The sequence below is a fragment of the Cricetulus griseus genome, chromosome 2 (genome assembly GCF_003668045.3).
Source record: "Cricetulus griseus strain 17A/GY chromosome 2, alternate assembly CriGri-PICRH-1.0, whole genome shotgun sequence".
NCBI classification, from domain to species: domain Eukaryota; kingdom Metazoa; phylum Chordata; class Mammalia; order Rodentia; family Cricetidae; genus Cricetulus; species Cricetulus griseus.
The window spans coordinates 368,871,174-368,891,120 of NC_048595.1; the positions used below are offsets into that span (position 1 = coordinate 368,871,174).

The 19,947-nt window shown below is 40.8% G+C and overlaps 1 protein-coding gene across 8 annotated transcripts in view; it reads right to left on the minus strand.

The window, feature by feature from the left end:
* Window positions 1-19,947, minus strand: part of LOC100756505 (aryl hydrocarbon receptor repressor) — an 83,893-nt gene that overhangs the window by 14,562 nt on the left and 49,384 nt on the right. For all 8 annotated transcript variants that reach the window (XM_027400171.2, XM_027400169.2, XM_035440652.1 and 5 more), the window contains 2 exons: window positions 9,514-9,603; window positions 1,214-1,343 (listed from right to left, as the gene is read on the minus strand). In XM_027400171.2, the coding sequence (XP_027255972.1) occupies window positions 1,214-1,343; window positions 9,514-9,603 (220 nt within the window). The remainder of the gene's footprint in view (window positions 1-1,213; window positions 1,344-9,513; window positions 9,604-19,947) is intronic.

Consider the following 19,947-nt stretch of genomic DNA (forward strand, 5'->3'; position numbering starts at 1 on the left):
TAAAATGAATTATTCTGTTGGATATTGAGGTTGGGTAGAAATTTTTCCTTGAATTTTTAAAGTTTCCATAGAAAACCATCTGAATGAACTCCTGGATGAAGTCCAGGACCCACATGCATCTATCTCCTCCAAACCTACTGTTACCTACTACTTATGGAAATATTCTATACACAGCTCATCTTTATCAACTGGATACAATGGATTTGTTGGGGAGTGATTTACAGGGTTCTAGTGCACAAAAGGACAACTACTACTGTGGAAGGTTTTGTTTTTGTTTTTCAGTTAAATGTAAATAGGTCCAAAGCAGATAAGGGGCTTGAGAGAAGTTGTGAAAGAAGTGGCAAGTCCCTTGGCTCTTAAGGGGTGTTGGAAACTACCAAATATGACAGAGCCTGGAGTTTGGATCTTAGATATCTTCCAAAGGCCCATGTGGACCCCAGCCTATGGTGGTGGAACTTAGAAGAGGCAGTGAGAGGTGTTGGGGCTTTACAGGTATGTTCTAGGGACCCTGTAACAATTTAAAGTGATATGTATGGGTGTTAACATGACAAGGGGTAGAGTTGTGATTATCAATCTTGAAAGTCTCTAGAATAGCTTGGTAAATACACCTATGGGCATGTCTGTGAGGGAGTTTCTACAATGCATTAATTGTGTGGGAAGACCCACCTGAAATATGGTGATACCATTCTATGACCCTGATTCCTGGGCTGAATGAAAAGGGGAAAAGAGCTGAGTCCTAGCATCCATCTCCATTTCCTAACCTTGGGTGCAAGGTGCCTCATGCTCCTTCTGTTATGATGGATTGTATTTTCCAACAGTGTACAGAAATAAACCCCTCCTTCCTTGAGCTGCTTTTGTCAAGCATTTTGTGACCCAATTTCCTTCTTTTTCCCCTCTGAGCTGGATGCCAGTTAAGGATTTTGCCTCACCAGACACTCGTACTATAATGTGCTGCCCCTCACTAAAGGAGCCTTTGGACTGAACCCTTACAAACTATGAAACAAAATAACCTTTTTCTCTGTAAACTGAGTAGCCCAAGCACCTGCCATAGTAAAAAGAGAGCACAATGGTGCAAAGGCCCTCAGTAGCCACGTAGAGTCTAGGAAGGACTAACTCCTGGATGAAGGAGTATGGAGATGAGGGTTCAAGAAAAAGTAGAATCCTAGAAGAAATTCCATGTAGGAAAATGTGGATGTCATTGAAATTGTCCCACCTGTGTCTGCATGTGGAGACTGTCCAAACACCACCTGTGGAGGGTCCATGGCCCAGTGTAGCTGTCTACAGAAGTCCTGTCGATCATCCACATGGATGTAGTCATAAATGTTTTGGTGCATTACGTCTGTCTGAAACACAGAAGCAGTTGGCTTAGCCTCATCCTGAATTTACATGTTCTAGTGATTAAGAATCACAGGATCCCCAAATCAATCATTCAAAGGCAATTCACATATGTAAAGAAAAAGCTTTGAGAAAAAGACAGACCTTTGTGAGGTTCCAACAGCCCTCCCTGAAAGGATGTGCCTCCATGCTCATGTCATCTCAGGGCATCTTCCCTCTCTGGCCCCCAGGATCTGGCCAGCATGGTGGTATCATTATGTCCTCAAAGCCATGGGCACTCAGGCAGAGTTGTCTTCTTTCCTAAATCAACTCTGGTACTTCATGCCAATTGTGTCATATACGTCAACCTACCCAGGTCCGTGATGTTCCCAGAACACCAGATCATGGCCCTCTCTCTGGTCCTCTTTCTTCTAACCTCCTTAAAGAAAGTCACACTTGAGAGCAACAAAATTTTCAGGCACTGGAGTCCTCTGGTAGCTGTCTGGTGGACAGAGCAAACTTTGGCCTGCAAAGACTGACATTGGGTTTTGACTATTCCATGTACAGATAGCCCATGAATTTGGATAGGTCTCCAATGACCCTTACCATCCTCCTAATGAGGAATCTGGCTTGTTCTTTGTACTGGGAGCCCATCCTACTAACGTCATCAGGTCCTGCAGCATCTCTATTAGGTTCTCATATTAGGTCTATTTCTAGGTTTCATCCTTTCCAAGTGAATGATTGTAATAACTAGAATACTCTTCTCAGATGGGGAAAAGTTCCTTAGTAACCAATGTTGATATCCTGGCTTCTTACTCTCCCTGGGTCCTGGGCAACCTGGCCCTGTTCCTGCTCCCAACTCCTTTCCTCCCAGCCCGTGATTTCTCCTTAGCAACTGCCTGTCACTCTGTGCCAGCCCTCTCCTGGGCCTGGGCCTTCTCCTTACAGAACCTTTCCTGATCAAAGGGCCTCTCTAATCCTTGGACTCTCTTCCCACCCTGGATGGCTCTTCTCTGGGCAATCTTCCTTTGCCCAGGGATCTATATTTGAAAAGTGATCACTCCTCGATGACAGCTCAAAGGCTGTCAAAGGTTGCATGGCTGCACCCTGCATGCGGTGGGTGGCTGCATGAGGACTCTGCATGCAGAAACCATGTGGAACTGGAACTGTGGGGCTGGGCCAACAGCAGCTCCATGACTCCAGTTTCAAGGGCCCCAACTGCTGAAACTTGTTCTAAACTACTCCCTTTCCTTTTATAAGCAAGCTCCTCCCGCCAGTTCTCGGTCTCTTTCCATTTCTGCTCCTGATCTGTTAACACCTACCCCTCCCTTTGCTCCCTTTCCCAATAAACTCCATGTGGGTTTGCTGAGTTTGGTGGATCGTGTTTCATCACCCGAAGCTGCAGCAAAGAACCACAGACCTGAGTAGAGAAAATTCCCATTTTAGGAAGAATAATGTTGGAGCCTCTTGGGATACCCCTAAATTATGATTCACGTTATACACACAGGTTGAATCCCATGCCAAAGGAATACTGGATTCTTTGGGGTCTATCATTCTGCCCAGTATCACAACTGTAAGACTGGTCTTTGTGGCAGTATCATCTCCATGTGTAGGCACTTTATAATGTACCCACTCTTTTCTCCTATCTTTGCCCTGCTATCTCTAGAAACATCTGCCACTCCCCTGGTATTTGCTTTAGGTATGATACACAAACAGGAGATGAGATGGTTTTTCCCTGGCTTGGATGACTGCAGGAGTGGATGTTTTCATAGGTCCAGGCCACTTGTCTCTGAGCAGTGCTATTTGTGGGTCTGCCTGACTTGCACTATCACACTTACCCTTCTATGCCTAGTCTCTGAAAACCTGTTCCTTGCCATCTGGTAACCCCCCTCCTCTCCTAAGAATGTTGTTCTATTGGCGCATGTACGTCAGTGAAGATTATAGAATTGAAGGGCCAATGTTCACCCAAAGTGTATCTGCTTCCACTGTAATCCCATTAATTGTGTAGTTTGGTGTGGAGAAGGCTGACATCTTCCTGATGATAACAAGCCTTCTGGCTGTGGTATCTCACCATGTATTTAGAGCAGCCTTTAATTAAATTTTCTCTGTGGGTGTTCTATAAGTCATTGAGAGTGCATCCATCCTTAGTATTTGTTGTTGTTTTTTATCATGTTTTAGGCAGTGCTATTTCCTTATGCGATTGTAAACTAGAGAAACTGCTGACCTGAGCACAGTGGGCTCCCATGAGTCTCAGAGTAAGAGTGCAATCAGGTGTGCTGTAGTACACATATTCTTTTTGCCTGTTTTTGGATGACCCTGAGCTTTGTAGAGCCATTGGAGAGAGTGGTTTCCAGGGTCCTCTGGCCTCCCAAGACTCATCTATCATCTCTACATGCCTTAGTTAGTGAAGGGGTATATCAATGTTAACATGAGCTGTGGGCCTGCAGTTAACCAGAGCAAAGGGCAGACAAGACTGTGGAAGAGACAGTAAAGCCAAAAGAGACGACCAAGCAAAACCATATATTTCTATGGCAAATTAGAAGGAAGCACAAAGCATTTTTAGATTTAAGAAACAAATTTATGTTTTAACAATTAATGCTATGAGTGTGGTGGCCCCTTCCTTATCCCTCAAGGTTTCCTAGAGAAGATGCCACAAAGGAAAACCAAGAGAAATGATGGGAAGAAATGTGAGAAGGGGCGAAGATGACACAAAAACTAGACACAGCTGTCACCAAGAGAAGTACTTTTAATTTCAGCTTCAAGCCACTCTCCACACAGTCTGACACAAAGGCAAGCCGATCTTTTACAAGCTACATGTCTGGCAACTGTCATTTTTGCCTTCTTGGGCAAAGGGTGTATGCATCTGCTAAATGGGCATAGGTAGTTGTCCTTTCTCAGACCCTTGGGCTGTGATGTTCTGGTTCACTTGGTGACCGCTGCTACAGGTTACTATGAGGGAAGAGGCAGTTTTCTGAATGAATAAGCATCATAGGCCTAAATTTTACAGCTGTGCTGATCTGAAGACACTGGATGGTATACTCTGGCAGCCTCAGGAAGGAATTGGCTCTTGACTTTTGTAAAGCATTTGATACAAAGTGCTACCTAGGTCACAAGCTATTCTAATATTTTTGTGAAATATTTTGCATAAAGTCAATGGAAACATTTTTCCATAATGAAGGAAAAACTGATTTACACTTCTAACAGTTAAAGAGAAATAATGGAGCTCTAATAGGTAAAATTCCAGCAAGTAAATTCTAACCTTGAATATAATCCACTCTGTACTTCAGTGCCTTTGTCCTCAACACCCAACTCTGTAGTGAAACCATCCCTTTGTGATAAAGGGAGAAGGTCTAGGTGTTTATAGCCTACTCACATACAAGGATTAAATTAAAGCCATTCTGAACATGTAGAAGGTGGCAAGTGTCTCTTTCTAGCCTTGAACCTACACACACAAGCAAAAGAGACTATATTGGGGACTATTTTAATATAAGAATCATGCCACCATGCCATGTCCTTATCTGCCTCCATGCCCAAATTCTGCACTATCAAGGGTACTGGGACTCTACTCGGAGGGACCTGAAGTCTGGCAAATGCACAGTATCTCCATGCTGCAAACAAAGTCACAGTTGGTAGAGTCTACTTCAGGAAATGAAATTGCTCAAGCAGACTTCAGTCTTCTCTGGGGGCTGTTGTCATCTCAGGGAGGAAAGTCTGACTCAGTGCTCTTACGTAAGGTTTCCGCAAGGCTCATCTCCAGAAGATGAAAAGTTCTGCATCATCAGGTCATGGAGATTGTACCTGGCCAACCTGAAGTATCATGGGCCACTGAGAGTAGACAAAAAAATGTTGGTGCATCTTCATATGGCAGGAACACTGTTTTTCTAGGTGCCTAGGACTTTTGCTACAAATTCTCAGCAGCCTCAGAGGCAAATAGCATTGTTGTCAACTGTACGAATGTAGAAAATGAGACATAACTGATGAGTGGCCGAGGCCAGCGCCCCCCCTCCTGTCCCACTCAGCTGGTCAGTTTCATCACTCACTGCCTGCTACCATCCCCTGGGGTCTTCTACATGGCTTCCAGGGCAACCCAAGTCCAATGATGGAGACTGTGGGGAAATGCTGCCCAGGGGTAAAAATAACAATGTTCACATGATACCATTAACCATCTTGCATGACAAAGGATAGCTAATTATCATATCAAAATAAGTCCTGGTAGTCATAGTATCTCTAGTTCTGAGGGACTCTGGCTTTCAGCTCAGGTGACAATAAGTTAAACTGTGAGATAGGCATAAGAAATTGTCATATTATTTCAGTTATGGGAAACTGTTAAAATTAAGTTTTTCTTAAAAAATGTATTAAGTGATAATTCTATCAGATGAATTTTTAATTTTGACAACATGTCAAGAACTGACTCTGAGATCTTGGTTTTTACTGTCTTTGGCTCTATTTAGCTTTGGTTTTTAATTGTTCTATGAATTGGCTGGCTGTTCCACATTGCCATCCACTCATCAACCCCAGCTCCTGGAGCATGTACTCTGCTTGAGGAAGCCTGGGATAGCACTGTCTCCTTCTGCAGGTGCCATGAGCCTGAAGCACCTCAGTTCTCTGGTAAGTACCCAGAGACTTTTTCATGCTGGTCAGCCTGGTCTGGCCCTTCTGTGAACTCCTCTACCTCCAAGAGTCATGCTTCACTGCATCATGAGTTTCTCATTCTCACCCTGTGGGGATTCCCAAGCTGGGTCCCTTGGGTTCCTGCTGCCTCTCCACTGTAGTCAGCGTGCTTCAAAGCTTTTTTACTGTTACTGCTAACTTCAAAACTATTTCCTTTTGGATTTCAATACTGTCTTATGCCAGATGACACAAATCTTTTGTGTTAAACAGTGAGGTGACTGCACAGCTTCTGTCTGCAGGAGGCAGAAATGATTCAATAAAGCCTCAGGATACCCCCAGGAGTTGGTACCATCTCAGGGACAAGGAACCAATTCTGGATAATATGCTATCTTCTTCACTTTAGAAGTCCTACTTGTTCTTTTTTCCATTTTAAAGCTTTCATTATTTCAATGTTATTACATTTATTTATCCATTGTGTGTATGAGGATGGGAAATGTTCATGTGGAGATTAGAAATGACTGGTATATGTCAGTTCTCTCCTTCTACCATGCGGACCCCAGACTCATATTGTCAAGCTTGACAGAAAGTACCTTTACGTGCTGAGCCATCTCTTCAGCCCCTCCCCCATTTTATTAAGTCAGAGTCTCACTATGTAGTCTTGGCTGGCCTGGAACTCCCTGTGTAGACCAGGCTTGCTTCAAACTCACAGATACCTGCCTCTGCATCCTGAGTACTGAGATTAAAGACTGCATTGTTACACTTGGTTCCTTGCTATTTTAAACATGTTTATTTCCTAGCTTCTTTTGAGGGGGTCTATTTTTCTTATGTTCTTCTGAGAGGGACTACACGCATTGGTGGTCTGCCAGCTTATACTTGCCATCACGGCTTGACTACCCATGTGCTTAGGATTTTGTTATGAGCTCATCTTCAAAGGGGATGTTTTTGTGGTGTGGCCTGTTGAATAAAGTTGAAGTACCTCCCCTACCCACCCACAACTTGCCACTGCCAATTTTGCTTCATTGGTGAGCCCTTGAGTTCATTTATCTGTGTTGTGTTAGTTTCCAGATTGGAAGCCCTACTGTGTAGTCATTGTTATGATTGTACTATATAGGAAACATAAACAGGCACGTTTGTGTCTTTTCATATGACAGAATTCAATAATAAATTTATGAACTATATTGGTTTTTGTTGGCTGCTATTTTCCAAGTTGTTCCAATTTCCCTTGATAATTGACAAGTGAAAAACACAAACTCTTTTATTTCTATCTTAATTATTAACTCTCTTTCAAACATGCATTACTCAGTAAATTCTCTATCTATCATCTGTCTGTCTGTCCATTTGTCTATCTGTTGCCTATTACTAATACTAATTCTTAAATCAACATTATACATTACACAGTAAATCTGTTTATCATCTATCTATCTTTATGTCTGTCTGTCTGTCTGCCTGTATGGATTTATGTATGCATGCTACAGAGCGGAAACAAAAGTGTTAAAGAGGCTGCAGAAAAATTCAAGTTTACAAAGGCCTTACTGGAGGTATATGCTGAGGAAAACAGCTGATAGATAGAAAGAAAATTTCTTCAGTACATATATAAAATATTAATAACCCAATTGGACAGCTGCTGAAGTTGTAGAGCCAGACAGGGTGACAGGATTGAGCTGGACCTGAAAGTTGAGTTGAATTGTATAGGCAAGGCAGAGGACCCTGGAGAGCATAGAGATGAGGTACAAGACTGGGTTCATGTGGACAGATGAATGGATGGACAAATGGGAAGGTGGATGGGCAGACAGCCAATTTGAGACAGCAGAGCGAGCCAAGTAGAGATGAAGCTCTGAGGATAGATAACTAGGAGTTCTTTGTTAGTCTCTAGTATGCACACACCAGATAGTCAGATTACAGGTAAATGGAGGGTCATCACCTTTATGACATTAGGTGTTCTTTTTATGGAGACCAAGCGTATTATTTGCTTTTCTGTTGCCATGATAAAACACCATGATCAAAAGTGACTTACGAAAGAAATAATTTATTTTGGCTTAGAGTTCAGAGGGATAAGGGTCCTTCATGGCAAGGAGGCATGGCAGCATGTAATAGGCATAGCAGCAGGACCAGGAAGCTGATCACATCCTCAACCAAAAATATGAAGCAGAGATAATCAAAATGAAAGTGGGATGTGGTGGTTTGAGACAGAATGGTCCCCGAAGGGAGTGGCACTACTAGGAGGCGTGGCCTTATTGAAGTAGGTGTAGCCTTGTTGGAGGAAGTATGTCACCATAGGGACAGGTGTTGAGGTCTCTTTCACTCAAGCTTCACTCACTGTGACACTCAGTCCACTTCCTGTTGCCTTCTGATCAAGATGTAGCCAGCACCTTGTCTGCCTGCATGCTGCCATGCTCCTTGCCATGATAATAATGGACTGAGCTTCTGAACTGTAAACTGCCACCACAGCTAAATGTTTTCCTTTATAAGAGTTGCCGTGGTCTGGGTGTGTCCACAGCAATAGAAACCCTAAGACATGGAGTGAGGCTTACGAGCTCTCAAAGCTGCCCCCAGTGACATACTTCCTCTAGCAAGGCCATATCTCCCATAACCTTCCCTAACAGCACTGCCAAGTAGGGACCAGACGTTCAAACAGATGAGCATATAGGTGACATTTCTCATTTAGACCACTACAATCAGGTGAGGATATTGCACCCTTCTTTAGTCTGTTGTGTTCAATAAGTTCTTGGGCCTAGTTTTCTGAAAATGGCTTTTATACACCCATATGTTCATATGCTCCTAGTCTATTTTGATATTTATAGATAGTATATTTTTATATTTAATATTAAGTTATTTACCAGTTCTTGCCTGTGGGCAGGGCTGGCTAAGTGGTGATGTCTACATGCACAGTGAGGAGAACAGATAACCTATCTTTGCATTTGCACCAAAAACGCAGCCAAATACTGCTTGTAAGTGGAGTCATCCAGGGAGAGGCACAGCCTGAAAGGTAATATTTTTACACAATATAGAGTAATTTAGAGCAGGACACACAGTAATGCAGATCTGAATTCTCACTTGATCTGGTTTCCTATAGAGGTTTCTTCCTTCCTGAGGTCACACAGGAAAAGCTTCCTTATTCCTTCCTGTGCCTTGAGTAGAAGGACTTTTTCTACCTGTTTGTTGATGAGTCAGTTTCCAGGGTATGGTATTTGAGGCATCTGGGCTCCAGCCCTTTGCCACATGGGCTAAAATCATATCACCTGGGCTGGCTAAGTCATTGCTCCAATGAAGAATTTGCAAAGTTGATAAAGGTATTTCTGAAAGTAGTTATTCCTGGAACACACTAAATATCTTGAGTTTAAGACATGGAATTCTCGAATGAGATGCTGCTCTGCATATGAGAAGCTGAGAGTCGAGTCTCAGCCTGCTCAGGGTCTCCAAGCTCCACAATGCTCCACTGAAGCTGGCATGCTGCCCAAAACAAAGCTGGGTCATGTGACATAAAAATCTTGATCTTAGATAGTCTTAAGCTTTGAAAAGAACACACATTTGCAAAGGTAATGGAACCCAGAATTTAATGTATCAAAAGGCTATTTTTGCTTCATTTACCTGATGGAAGCCCAGATAGTCCACAATTGTTGCCGATGCATAAAAGATCATCCCTTCTGCACTCACCACCAGAGCAAAGCCATTGAGAGACTAAGAGGAAAAAAAAAACAATAATAAAATTGAGTTGGCTCACCCAAAATAAAAAGAACAAGAAGTGGTTATTTCTGTATAAATTTCCCAACATTTCTCCTGTTTTGTATGACCTCTAGAAACTCCAACATCAACTTTCTGTCAGCTTTTTGTAACAGCTCCCCACTAACAGGAGATGGAGGAAGTTGTCCATGGTTTGTGAGTTTGAAGACTTGGGTCTCTCCTCAGGGGATATAGTGTGCATGTTTAATGAAATAAAAGCAGTATCAGACTGATCATCAGCATCATCAGGATGAAGCAAGATGGGGAGCTTTCACTTCATTGTTTGGCCTTCTGTATACTATTTGGGGATTTTTTTCTCAGCGTTACTAAGATTTGTGTACATATTCTCTCCTAACTTTGGTGTCTAGTAAAAAACAAACAAACAAACAACAACAACAATCAGGACCCTTCCCCATCATCTTGATCAACTTATTTATGACAAGAGCAACATATTCCTTGAAAGTCTAGTTTACCTTAGAAATCATCCAATTTGAGCACATTTAGGGCAAATGATAGTCCCAAAGGGCTAGATTTTAATGCTTATCAATGAACGGTTATCATATTGAAGCTTTAAAATTTTTCTTTAATATTAATGGAAACATAATTCTATCTTACCTTGTTTATCATCATTGAATCTCGGTTATAGCCACAATTATAGGTTCATCTAAGTATATGTCTATTTTGTGTTTAACTTAGGCTCCTTTTGTTTGAAAAGCAAATCTATATCCTACCACAGTAGTTCTCAGAACTATTGCCATCAAAGGTGGGCAACATACCCCGAGTCACTTAATGTCACAACCAGTGAGCATTCTGTGTGTCTGCCATCTATCATCTATCCATTCACCCATCAATCATCTATCTACCTACCTGCCTATCATCTTTCATCTGTTAGCTGTCTACTATATATCTATGAATCTGTTATATGTATCTATCTACCTTTCTACCTATTTACCTCTGTCATCATGAAAAGGACAGCAGGGAGGAGGTTCTCATGAGCATCGAGCATGCTAAGTAAAATATCTTATTCAATCTCACTGCTGAACCCTGTGAAATCAGAAGTGTCTACTCCACCTGGGCAGTGCAGAATCTGGAGACTGGGGTTCAGTCTCCTAGACAGTGTTATTCATATATGTTTCAGTGTGTATCTTTGAAACATAGATACTTGGAGATCATCTCATTGTAACATTTATATTTCCCTTAATTCTTCATATTATAGGTACTACCCACTTTTTTCAAGACATTGTCAATTTGTTAGGTGATAAATTATTTTGCCTTTATAGTTTTCATTTCTTTGATTACTGATAAGATTTAAAACACTTCATGCATTCATTGATAACTTGTATTTATTCCTTGACAAATGGCCTATGCGTGTCGTGTACCAATTTTTCTGTGAGTGTTTATGCCTCACAACATGTAATTGCAGAATATATCAGCAAGAATCCCAAAATTATGAAATGGTTGTTACAAAAGAAAGGAAAATCACACATCAAGACACTGAAGAGAGGCCAGCTGTGTTTCATGGAAGCAGAAGGAAAAACAAATAAATATGAGTGAAATCAATGAAAGTGTCTTGTGCCAAATAACAGAGGCCACTCACAACATCAAAATTTCATTTTTTAACAATTTTTATGTAGAGTGAAAATTCCAAGCAAGAGTTTTCAAGTAAAATGCAAATTTCTTACATCAGGAATTTACAGACGCTACATTTTTAATTTTTAAAACAAACTTATTTTTACATACCAATCTCAGTTCCCTCTCCCTCCTGTTCTCCTACTCCTCCCCAATCCCTCCCAATCCCAACCACCATCCACTCCTCACTCGGACAGGGTGAGGCCTCCTATGGGGAATTGTCAAAGTCTGTCACATCATTTGGGCAGGACTGACGCTCTCCCCTATATCTAAGCTGAGCAAGGTATCCCTCCATAGGGAATGGGCTTAAAAAAAGACAGTTTGTGCACTAGGAATAAATACTGGTTCCATTGCCAGAGGCTCCTTAGACTGCCCAGGGCCCCCAACTCTGACCTGTGTTCAGGGGGACCTAGTTCACAGATCCTATATTTTTAAAAGAGATTATATAAGGAGATATTAAGTGTGACATTTAGAAAATTAAATATTTAAATGAAACAATTTATTTAATTTTTGAATTGTATAACCTAGCAAAAGTGATAAAAGAACTAAAAAAATCTAACTACCACAATATCCACTTTTCGTCTGATTTTGGGTGTTAGGGATGGAGCATGGCAGGCAAGTTATCACCACTAAGTTTCCTTTTCACTTCTGCTAAATATCCATTAAACAAATTAACTTTCTAATCAAAAGTTTCCAACAAAAAATATTCACAGCACACTGACAAAGAACTTTTCCAGAAAAAAAATATATATATGTAAAATATATAAAAATAACTTTTCCAAACAAACAATAAAAAGATGAAAACTAAATTAAAAAATATGAGCCCAAGGTTGCCTTGCCCAGCCTTACTACAAAGGGAGGAGCTTAGTCCTACCTCAACTTGATATGCCATGCTTTGTTGATACCCGTGGGAGGCCTGCCCCTTTCTGAACAGAAACAGAGGAGAATGGATTGGGGGTGAGCTGGGGAATCAGGAAGGGAATAAAGGGAGGAAAGGAGAGATGGAAAACTGTAGTTGGGATGCAAAATAAAGGAATGCATTGATTAATAATAATAATAATAATAATAATAATAATAATAATAATAAATATGAGCACAAACCCAATTGTTCTAAATGGGGAAAATATTTAAGCTAATGCTTTACAAAACAGAAACAAAAGAGCAAGGTCCACAATACACAGGAAAATGTGTTCAGGATTGCTAATCATCAGGGAAATACAAGTCGGAATCACATGGAAGATGCCTTTTCACACTGTGAGGACAGTTTCAAAGACTGAGCACAAAACACAGGAGCACATAGGCGATGATTTGGTGTGAATGGAACCACTTGGGCATTGCAGGAAACACTTTCAGTTCTGTGGAATCAAACACACATCCTCCTTAGGGCCCAGGCATTCACACTTGGTACTTTGTACACTTAATTTTCTGTTTTATTGGCATGAACATTTAAAATGGTATGACTACAGCTTACTACATGGACTATGCCATAATCTTTTTTCTTTTAAAACATCTGTTTACTTTCTTTAGGAAGGAGAAGTTTCTTGTAATGGCAGAATAGGTCCAGACATCATTGTAGACTTTTTGATAAGACCCCAAAAGTACATGGAAAAAGAAATCTAAAAATGGTGGACTTTTATCAAACCAAGAAGCTTCTGCACAGCAAAAGAAATAATCAACAGAGGCAGAAAACACAACAGGAAAGTCTCTGTTAACTATATTTGACAAAGGATTAGTATCTATAATATACAAAGAACTCACACAACTCAATAGTGGAAAGAAAAATAATCTGACTGAAACATGTACAAAGAATCTAAAAGACAAGAAGATCTACAAATGGCCAACAGGTATACAAAAAGTATTCAGGATCACTGAGCATTAGAGAAATGCAAATCAAACCACAGTGTGGTTTCCTTTCATCTTAGCCAGAATAGCCATGATTAAAAAGATTAGTGTTCCAAGCATGGTAGCTCACACCTTGAATCCCATCGCTTGGGAGGCAGAGACAGGTAGAGTTCAAGGTAAGTCTTGTCTGTATAGTGAGTTCCAGACCATGTGAGACCATGTCTCAAAAAAGCCCAAAGATAACAAGTTCTGGCAAGATGCGCCACAGCTAACGTCCTCTGCCACCAAGCCTGAAAACTTGAGTCCCACCCCTGGACTCACATGATGGAAGTATTATGGGGGTCTCAGGTGAGGGGTAGTCATCTTGGAGTACAGTTAAGTACCGTCCAGGGAATGGACAAAGAATTGCATGTCCTGGAAAGAAGATCCACTCAGATAGGAAAATGAAGTGAAGGGAGTATGTTCACTAGAGAGTTGAGCAGGGAGGTTAAAGCAGGGGTCCTGAGGGTATGGACATAAAGTAACAGTTTCAGATGGGAAGGCAGCCCACAGAGTATAAGCAACAGTAATAGGTTAAAGTGGAGCTGAGAAGTACCAACTGCAGAGAGTCAATAAAAGAAGAAAAACTACAAAGTTTATTAGAACAGACAGGAATCTGCCTGGAGGCTCTGGGTCCTATTTTTATAGACTCCAGTGCCAGACACCACCGCCCCAGTTTGTCCTGCTCAGGGTTTCCTCCTTCTGATAGGCTCTTTCCACACTGCTCATAGCCTTGTGAACTGAGCAGATAGACAGCTGTGGGATCCCCAGTCTCTTTAGTGTAAAGACAGCCATTGTTGGATTACCTATATCATACAGTGTAAGCCCATCTAATAAATGCCCTTTCAATGTATATTTATTTTACCCAATATATTCCTCTAGAGAACCCTGACTAATACTATGACATTTACAGCAACCTAGAGAAACTAGAGGATGTTATGTCTAGTAAAGTAAGCTGACTTTACTTGAACACTGAATGTTTTTGCTAGTGTGTAAATCTTTTAAAGTTAACTTTATTCAAGTAAAGAGTGAAATAGAGGTCACTAGAAATCAGGAAGGGATGGAGATAGAGGAAGGATGAGTCTAACTAGATACAACTGTGTATTTTATAAGGAACTAGCAGAGAAGGCTTGGAAGATTCTCAACACAGAGAAATGATAAATATTTAAATAGTGATAATGGGGTTACTCCAACTTCATACTGTTGACATGCATCAAATGATCACACTGCATCCCATAAATATGTAATTGTTTTATGTCAATAAAACACACAGTTTTGTTTTCAGTATTTACCCATGTGAAATGGGTAGAGGCATTCACACACTTATCTGAATAAGGATGTTTATAGCAGCCCTATTCATATCCAAACGATGGAAACAGCCCAGTATCTGTGAGTTGGAGAATGGGAAGCACAGTTATGAATAAACATAGAATGGAACATTACCACATATAAAAAACAAACCAGTAAAAAACACTATTGATCACATAAAAACATGGTGCAATTTAAAAACATTTCAAGTAAATGCAATCTAGCTCAAAAGAACATGCTTTTTATTGATGTGATATCATAAGTAGACCAAACATCTACAGTGATAGATATCAGAAAGTTGTTCCCGGGGGACAGCAGAAAGTAACTGAATTAAAGTGGGAGTAGACCTCTGCATAAACAAATTTGATTTCCTAAATAATGTGAACACTTTTCTAGAGAAATGTAACTTATAAAAACTGAACCCTTTAGCAATAAGAAGCTTAAAATAAGAACTTCTGTAGAAAGAATATAGGAAATTATTAAGAACTGCTTCCCTAGGTCTGGAGAGATGGCTCAGTGATTAAAAGCATTGGCTTCGGCCCGGCATTGGTGGTGCATGACTTTAATCCCAGCACTCAGGAGGCAGAGGCAGGCAGATCTCTGAGAGTTCAAGGCCAGCCTGGTCTCCAAAGCGAGGGTCAGGATAGGCTCCAAAGCTACACAGAGAAACCCTGTCTCGAAAAACCAAAAAAAAAAAAAAAAAAAAAAAGCATTAAAAAAAAAAAAAAGCATTGGCTGCTCTTCTAGAGGTCCTGATTTCAATTCTCAGTACCCACATGGCAGCTCATATCCATCTATAACTTTGTCCCATGTGTCTGGTGCCCGATTCTGGTATGTAGAGATACATGAAGACAAAACTAACTAACTAACTAACTAACTAATTAACTAAATAAGTAAATAAATCCTTAAAAAAATTAAGAAAAAAACTACTTCCCTCAAATGCACCAGGGCACAGATAGTTTTAAGATGGAATTCCACCCAAATCTTCAAAGATCAGAAAACATCAATGCTCATGAATTTTTCTAGAGATAGAACATGAAGAAAATGTCTAATCCGTTTAAATAAATATGACTTCAACAACTACAAATCAATATTAATTTTGAGGGCTGGTGTAAATGTGCTAAATAAGATAGTGAATTTTGCCGGGCTGTAGTGGCACACGCCTTTAATCCCAGCACTTGTGAGGCAGGGGCAGGCCGATCTCTGTGAGTTTGAGACAAGCCTTGTCTACAGAGTGAGTTCCAGGACAACCTCCAAAGCCACAGAGAAACCCTGTCTCGGAAAAAAGAAGAAGAAGAAGAAGAAGAAGAAGAAGAAGAAGAAGAAGAAGAAGAAGAAGAAGAAGAAGAAGAAGAAAAGTTAGTGAATTTCACATTAAGAAACAATGACCAATTTGATCAATGATCAAACAATGATATCAAGTACATTTGCTTCAGTAATATAAGGTTGGCTCAATATATTTCTTAACATGGTGGCAGGCAGTTACGGTGGTAGTAATTTGTGTATTACTCCTAAGGCAGCAAAAATTCCAGATGCTTTTAGTAAGATCAAGAAACAAAGCAAGGATGACTACTATCACCCATATCAGGGCAGAGAGACTATGGTCTTGGTTTCATGCATAAAGTTCCAATGATACCATCAAACTTACTCTGTCTACAGCTTTCTTTGCACTGTGGCAGTGGAGCTTGGTAATCAACCCACAAGTTGGAGGTGGGGAAGGGAAAAATGGAGAGAGAAAGAAGGGAGGGAGGGAAGGAGAGAGGGAGGGAGGGAGGGAGACAGACAGAGAGAGAGAGAGAGAGAGAGAGAGAGAGAGAGAGAGACAGAGAGAGACAGAGAGAGACAGAGAGAGACAGAGAGAGACAGAGAGAGACTAACTGGGAATGCCCTAGGCTTTTGAAACCTCAAAGCTGGCTCCCAGTAACACACCTCATCTATCAAGGTCACACCTCCTAATCTTTCGCCAAACAGTTTGACCAACTAGGAAACTAGCATTCAAATATATAAATATATAAGCCAATGGTGGCCATTCTCACTCAAACCATCACAGTATCTGAATAAGTAGAAAGGTATCCATCCATGACTCTAAAGAAGGCTCAGCTTCCTAAGGATACCTCTTCCCCCAGGTGAACTCAAACATGCCATGTAATAAGCACTTAGCACCATAAAAACAGAACCAAAAGAAGGAATTGCATCACTCAGTACAAAAACATACCACACAGGATCTGTCATACTGGTTTTGTGGCTTGAACAGACAACAAATCAATGAGCCAGACAGGAAATCCTGACACATACCCAAGTTCATAATAAATAACAAATGCGTTAAAGACGATGCCATCCCAAGAGGCAAGACAAAGCTAGGCTTAACAGATAGTGCTTTGAAAGGATTAAATTTATTTACTAAATAAATAAAAAGGACAAATTAAGAGGACTTGTTATTGCTACATTTTGTTAATTTATCAGAGTTGGATAATTTCCCTAGTATCTCCTCCTTATGTGTACTCACTAGCTGAGTGAATGAGTGACAGATATCTCTCTAGATGATTTGCCATCTTCTCCTGGGACTGTACATTACTTGGTCATTGAATAGGTGGCTTGATTTACATTAGTTTATTTGGAATGTCTGGCTATTTGTCACAAGGAAGGATGAGCTAAAATTTTCCTTTAAGTTGTATACAACAGCTTTGGCTTCTAGGGTTCTCTACCTTACGGAACTAGCTGGCTGACTTCCCATACTTTTCCCTGCCTGAGATGGGTGAACTGTGTCTTAAAGGTTTCCCAAATTTTCTTACAAAAAAGCAGGCAAGATACCTGTATTCTCCAACTAGATCGACTATTTCCCTTTCTACCTTACCAATGCCATAGTCATTTTATTCAGAAAATATCAAATGTCATAATTCTTTAAAAATGTTCACTTCTAGACTCCCACACAGAACTTTTTGGTCACTCCGGTAGAGGTGGAGACAGAGCCTGGGAAACCTTGCATCCCGGTACAGGAGCCAACCTGTGCTGCATTCTACTACGTTCCTGTAAAAAATGCAGAAAAAGGATGCTCATCCTCCAAGGATGAGCCATGGAGCCAACAGGGGAAGAAGTTTGAGACCCTGACCCTAGCAAATGCTCCCGGTGTCTCCCTAAGCTGCCAACCCTGCACTGTAGCCCGTTTATGTCTCTAAGAGCCAGGAAGAGGTGGTCCACATGGCAGAGTATTTTTTCCATCTGGGCTTTATCTTTGTTGTTTTCTCTCTTTATTTTTCAGTTAACTTTGCAGTCAATTTTCTGTCTGCTTCAGTGGATGACAGAAGATGCATCCAGAGATCTGTGTCATCATCACAATCTTAGTTGTGGGAGCTATAATACAACATGATCCAGTTCAACCCACAGTTACTGTGTTCTACCTAGAGAGGATATGACTTTGCACCAAAGTTAGGAGAGAAAATCACACAAACTGACAAAGACTTTGAGCTCAAATTTAGGGTCTTGTTCTCCTGCAAATTTGTACTTTGAAAAGTTGCAATTAAAGCTGGCAAGATGGCTTAGCTGGTAAAAGTGCTTGGTACACCTGACAACCAAGTTCATTTCCTAAAACCATGCAAAGATGGAAATAGCAGATTCCACAAAGTTGTCTTCTAACACACATCACCATGGCATGTGTACACCCACACATCATACACATACAATAAGTAAATTTTTTAACATTAGAACTCTGACCAACATATAAAGAAATACTTGTCAATTCTAAATCAATTTATGTTAAATCAATTATTTGGTATGCATGTAACTTTACTATTTAATTAAGACTAAAGGGAACTTTCATACTAATGAGATGGATGTGTTTATTTATTTTATATAAAGAATTGACTTTGGGTTGATATGCCATGTTTTGTTGATATTCATGGGAGACCTGCCCTTTCCTAAACAAAAACAGAGGAGTGGATTGGAGGGTGGGGACAGAGCAGTAGGCCGGTGGAGGGAGGGACTGGAGGAGAGCAGGAAGGGGAAACTGCTGCCAGGATGTAAAAATAATTAAAAAATAATTTACTTGGGTGAAGATTTGAAACTTCAGGATGTAAGAGTATCTCCAATGATTTTCAGAGTTGATTAGTATTGTGATTATAGATATTGTGAACATTGCTTCACATAAACATGCATGATAAAATGGCAAAATTGTGTTTAGAGACATTTTAGAAATTCTGTCTTGATCTGATCCCAAATCAAAATTCAAAATGCATGTAACATTTAACATTTTTTGTTTTACAAACACACACACACACACACACACACACACACACACACACACACACACACACACACACACACACACGGGGGGGGCACGTGCAGAGGCCAGTCTTCCTTGATAACTCCCATTTTATTTTTTGAGACAGGGTCTCTCTCTGAGACTTGAAGCTAAGGCTCACTGTACTGGCAGGTTTTGTGTCACCTTGACAAAAGTTGGAGTCATCAGAGAGGAAGGTGCCTAAATTGAGGAAATGCCTCCATGAGATTCAGCTTTAACACATTTTCTCAATTAGTGATCAATGGGGAAGAGCCCAGCCCATGGTGGGTGGTGCTATCTCTGAGCTGGTGGCCCTGGGTTCTATAAGAAAGCAGGCTGACAAGACACACGGGGGTGGGCCTAGGCCCTATCCCAAAGGATAGGATAGACTCTGATGACACTCTATGGAAGGCCTCACCATCCAGGGGGAGCAGAAAGGATGTGTGATAGGTAGGGTTTTAGTGGGGGGAGGGGGTGATAGGGGAGGAGTGGAGGGAGAGGGACCTGGGATTGTCATGCAAAACAATCTTGTTTCTAATTCAAATAAAAAAATCTGCAAAAAAAAAAAGAAAGAGAGAGAAAAAGGGAGAGAGAGAGAGAGAGGAAGGAAGGAAGGAAGGAAGGAAGGAAGGAAGGAAGGAAGGAAGGAAGCAGGCTGAACAAGCCAGGGGAAGTAAGTCAGTAAGCAGCACCCCTCCATGGTCTCTGCATCAGCTCCTAGTTCCAGGTTTTGCCCTCTTTGACTTCCTGTCCTGACTTCCTTCAATAATGAACAGCAATATGGAAATGTAAGCCAAATAAACCCTCTTCTCCCCAACTTGCTTTTTGGTCATGATGTTTCATTGAAACCCTAAATAAGATTCTCTCCATTTTGACTAGGCTAATTGGTCAGCAAGCTCCTAGGATCTGACTATCACCACATTCTCAATATTAGGGTTTGAGGCACACATGGCCAAGCATAAGGGCTTTTACATGAGTGATAGAGCTTTGAACTCAGGGTCTCACTTTCACATTGTTACCCACTGAAGCATCTCTTAAAACTGCCATTTAATGACTTTTTGTGAAAAAAGTTAGCAACTCAAACAGCAGTTTTGAGTCAAACAATCCATGATACTAATTTGATATTTATATGCTGACAAATGACAGTAGGAAAATACTAAAACATTTTGTTTTCTGTAAACAAACATCATAAACATCACATTCTGTAA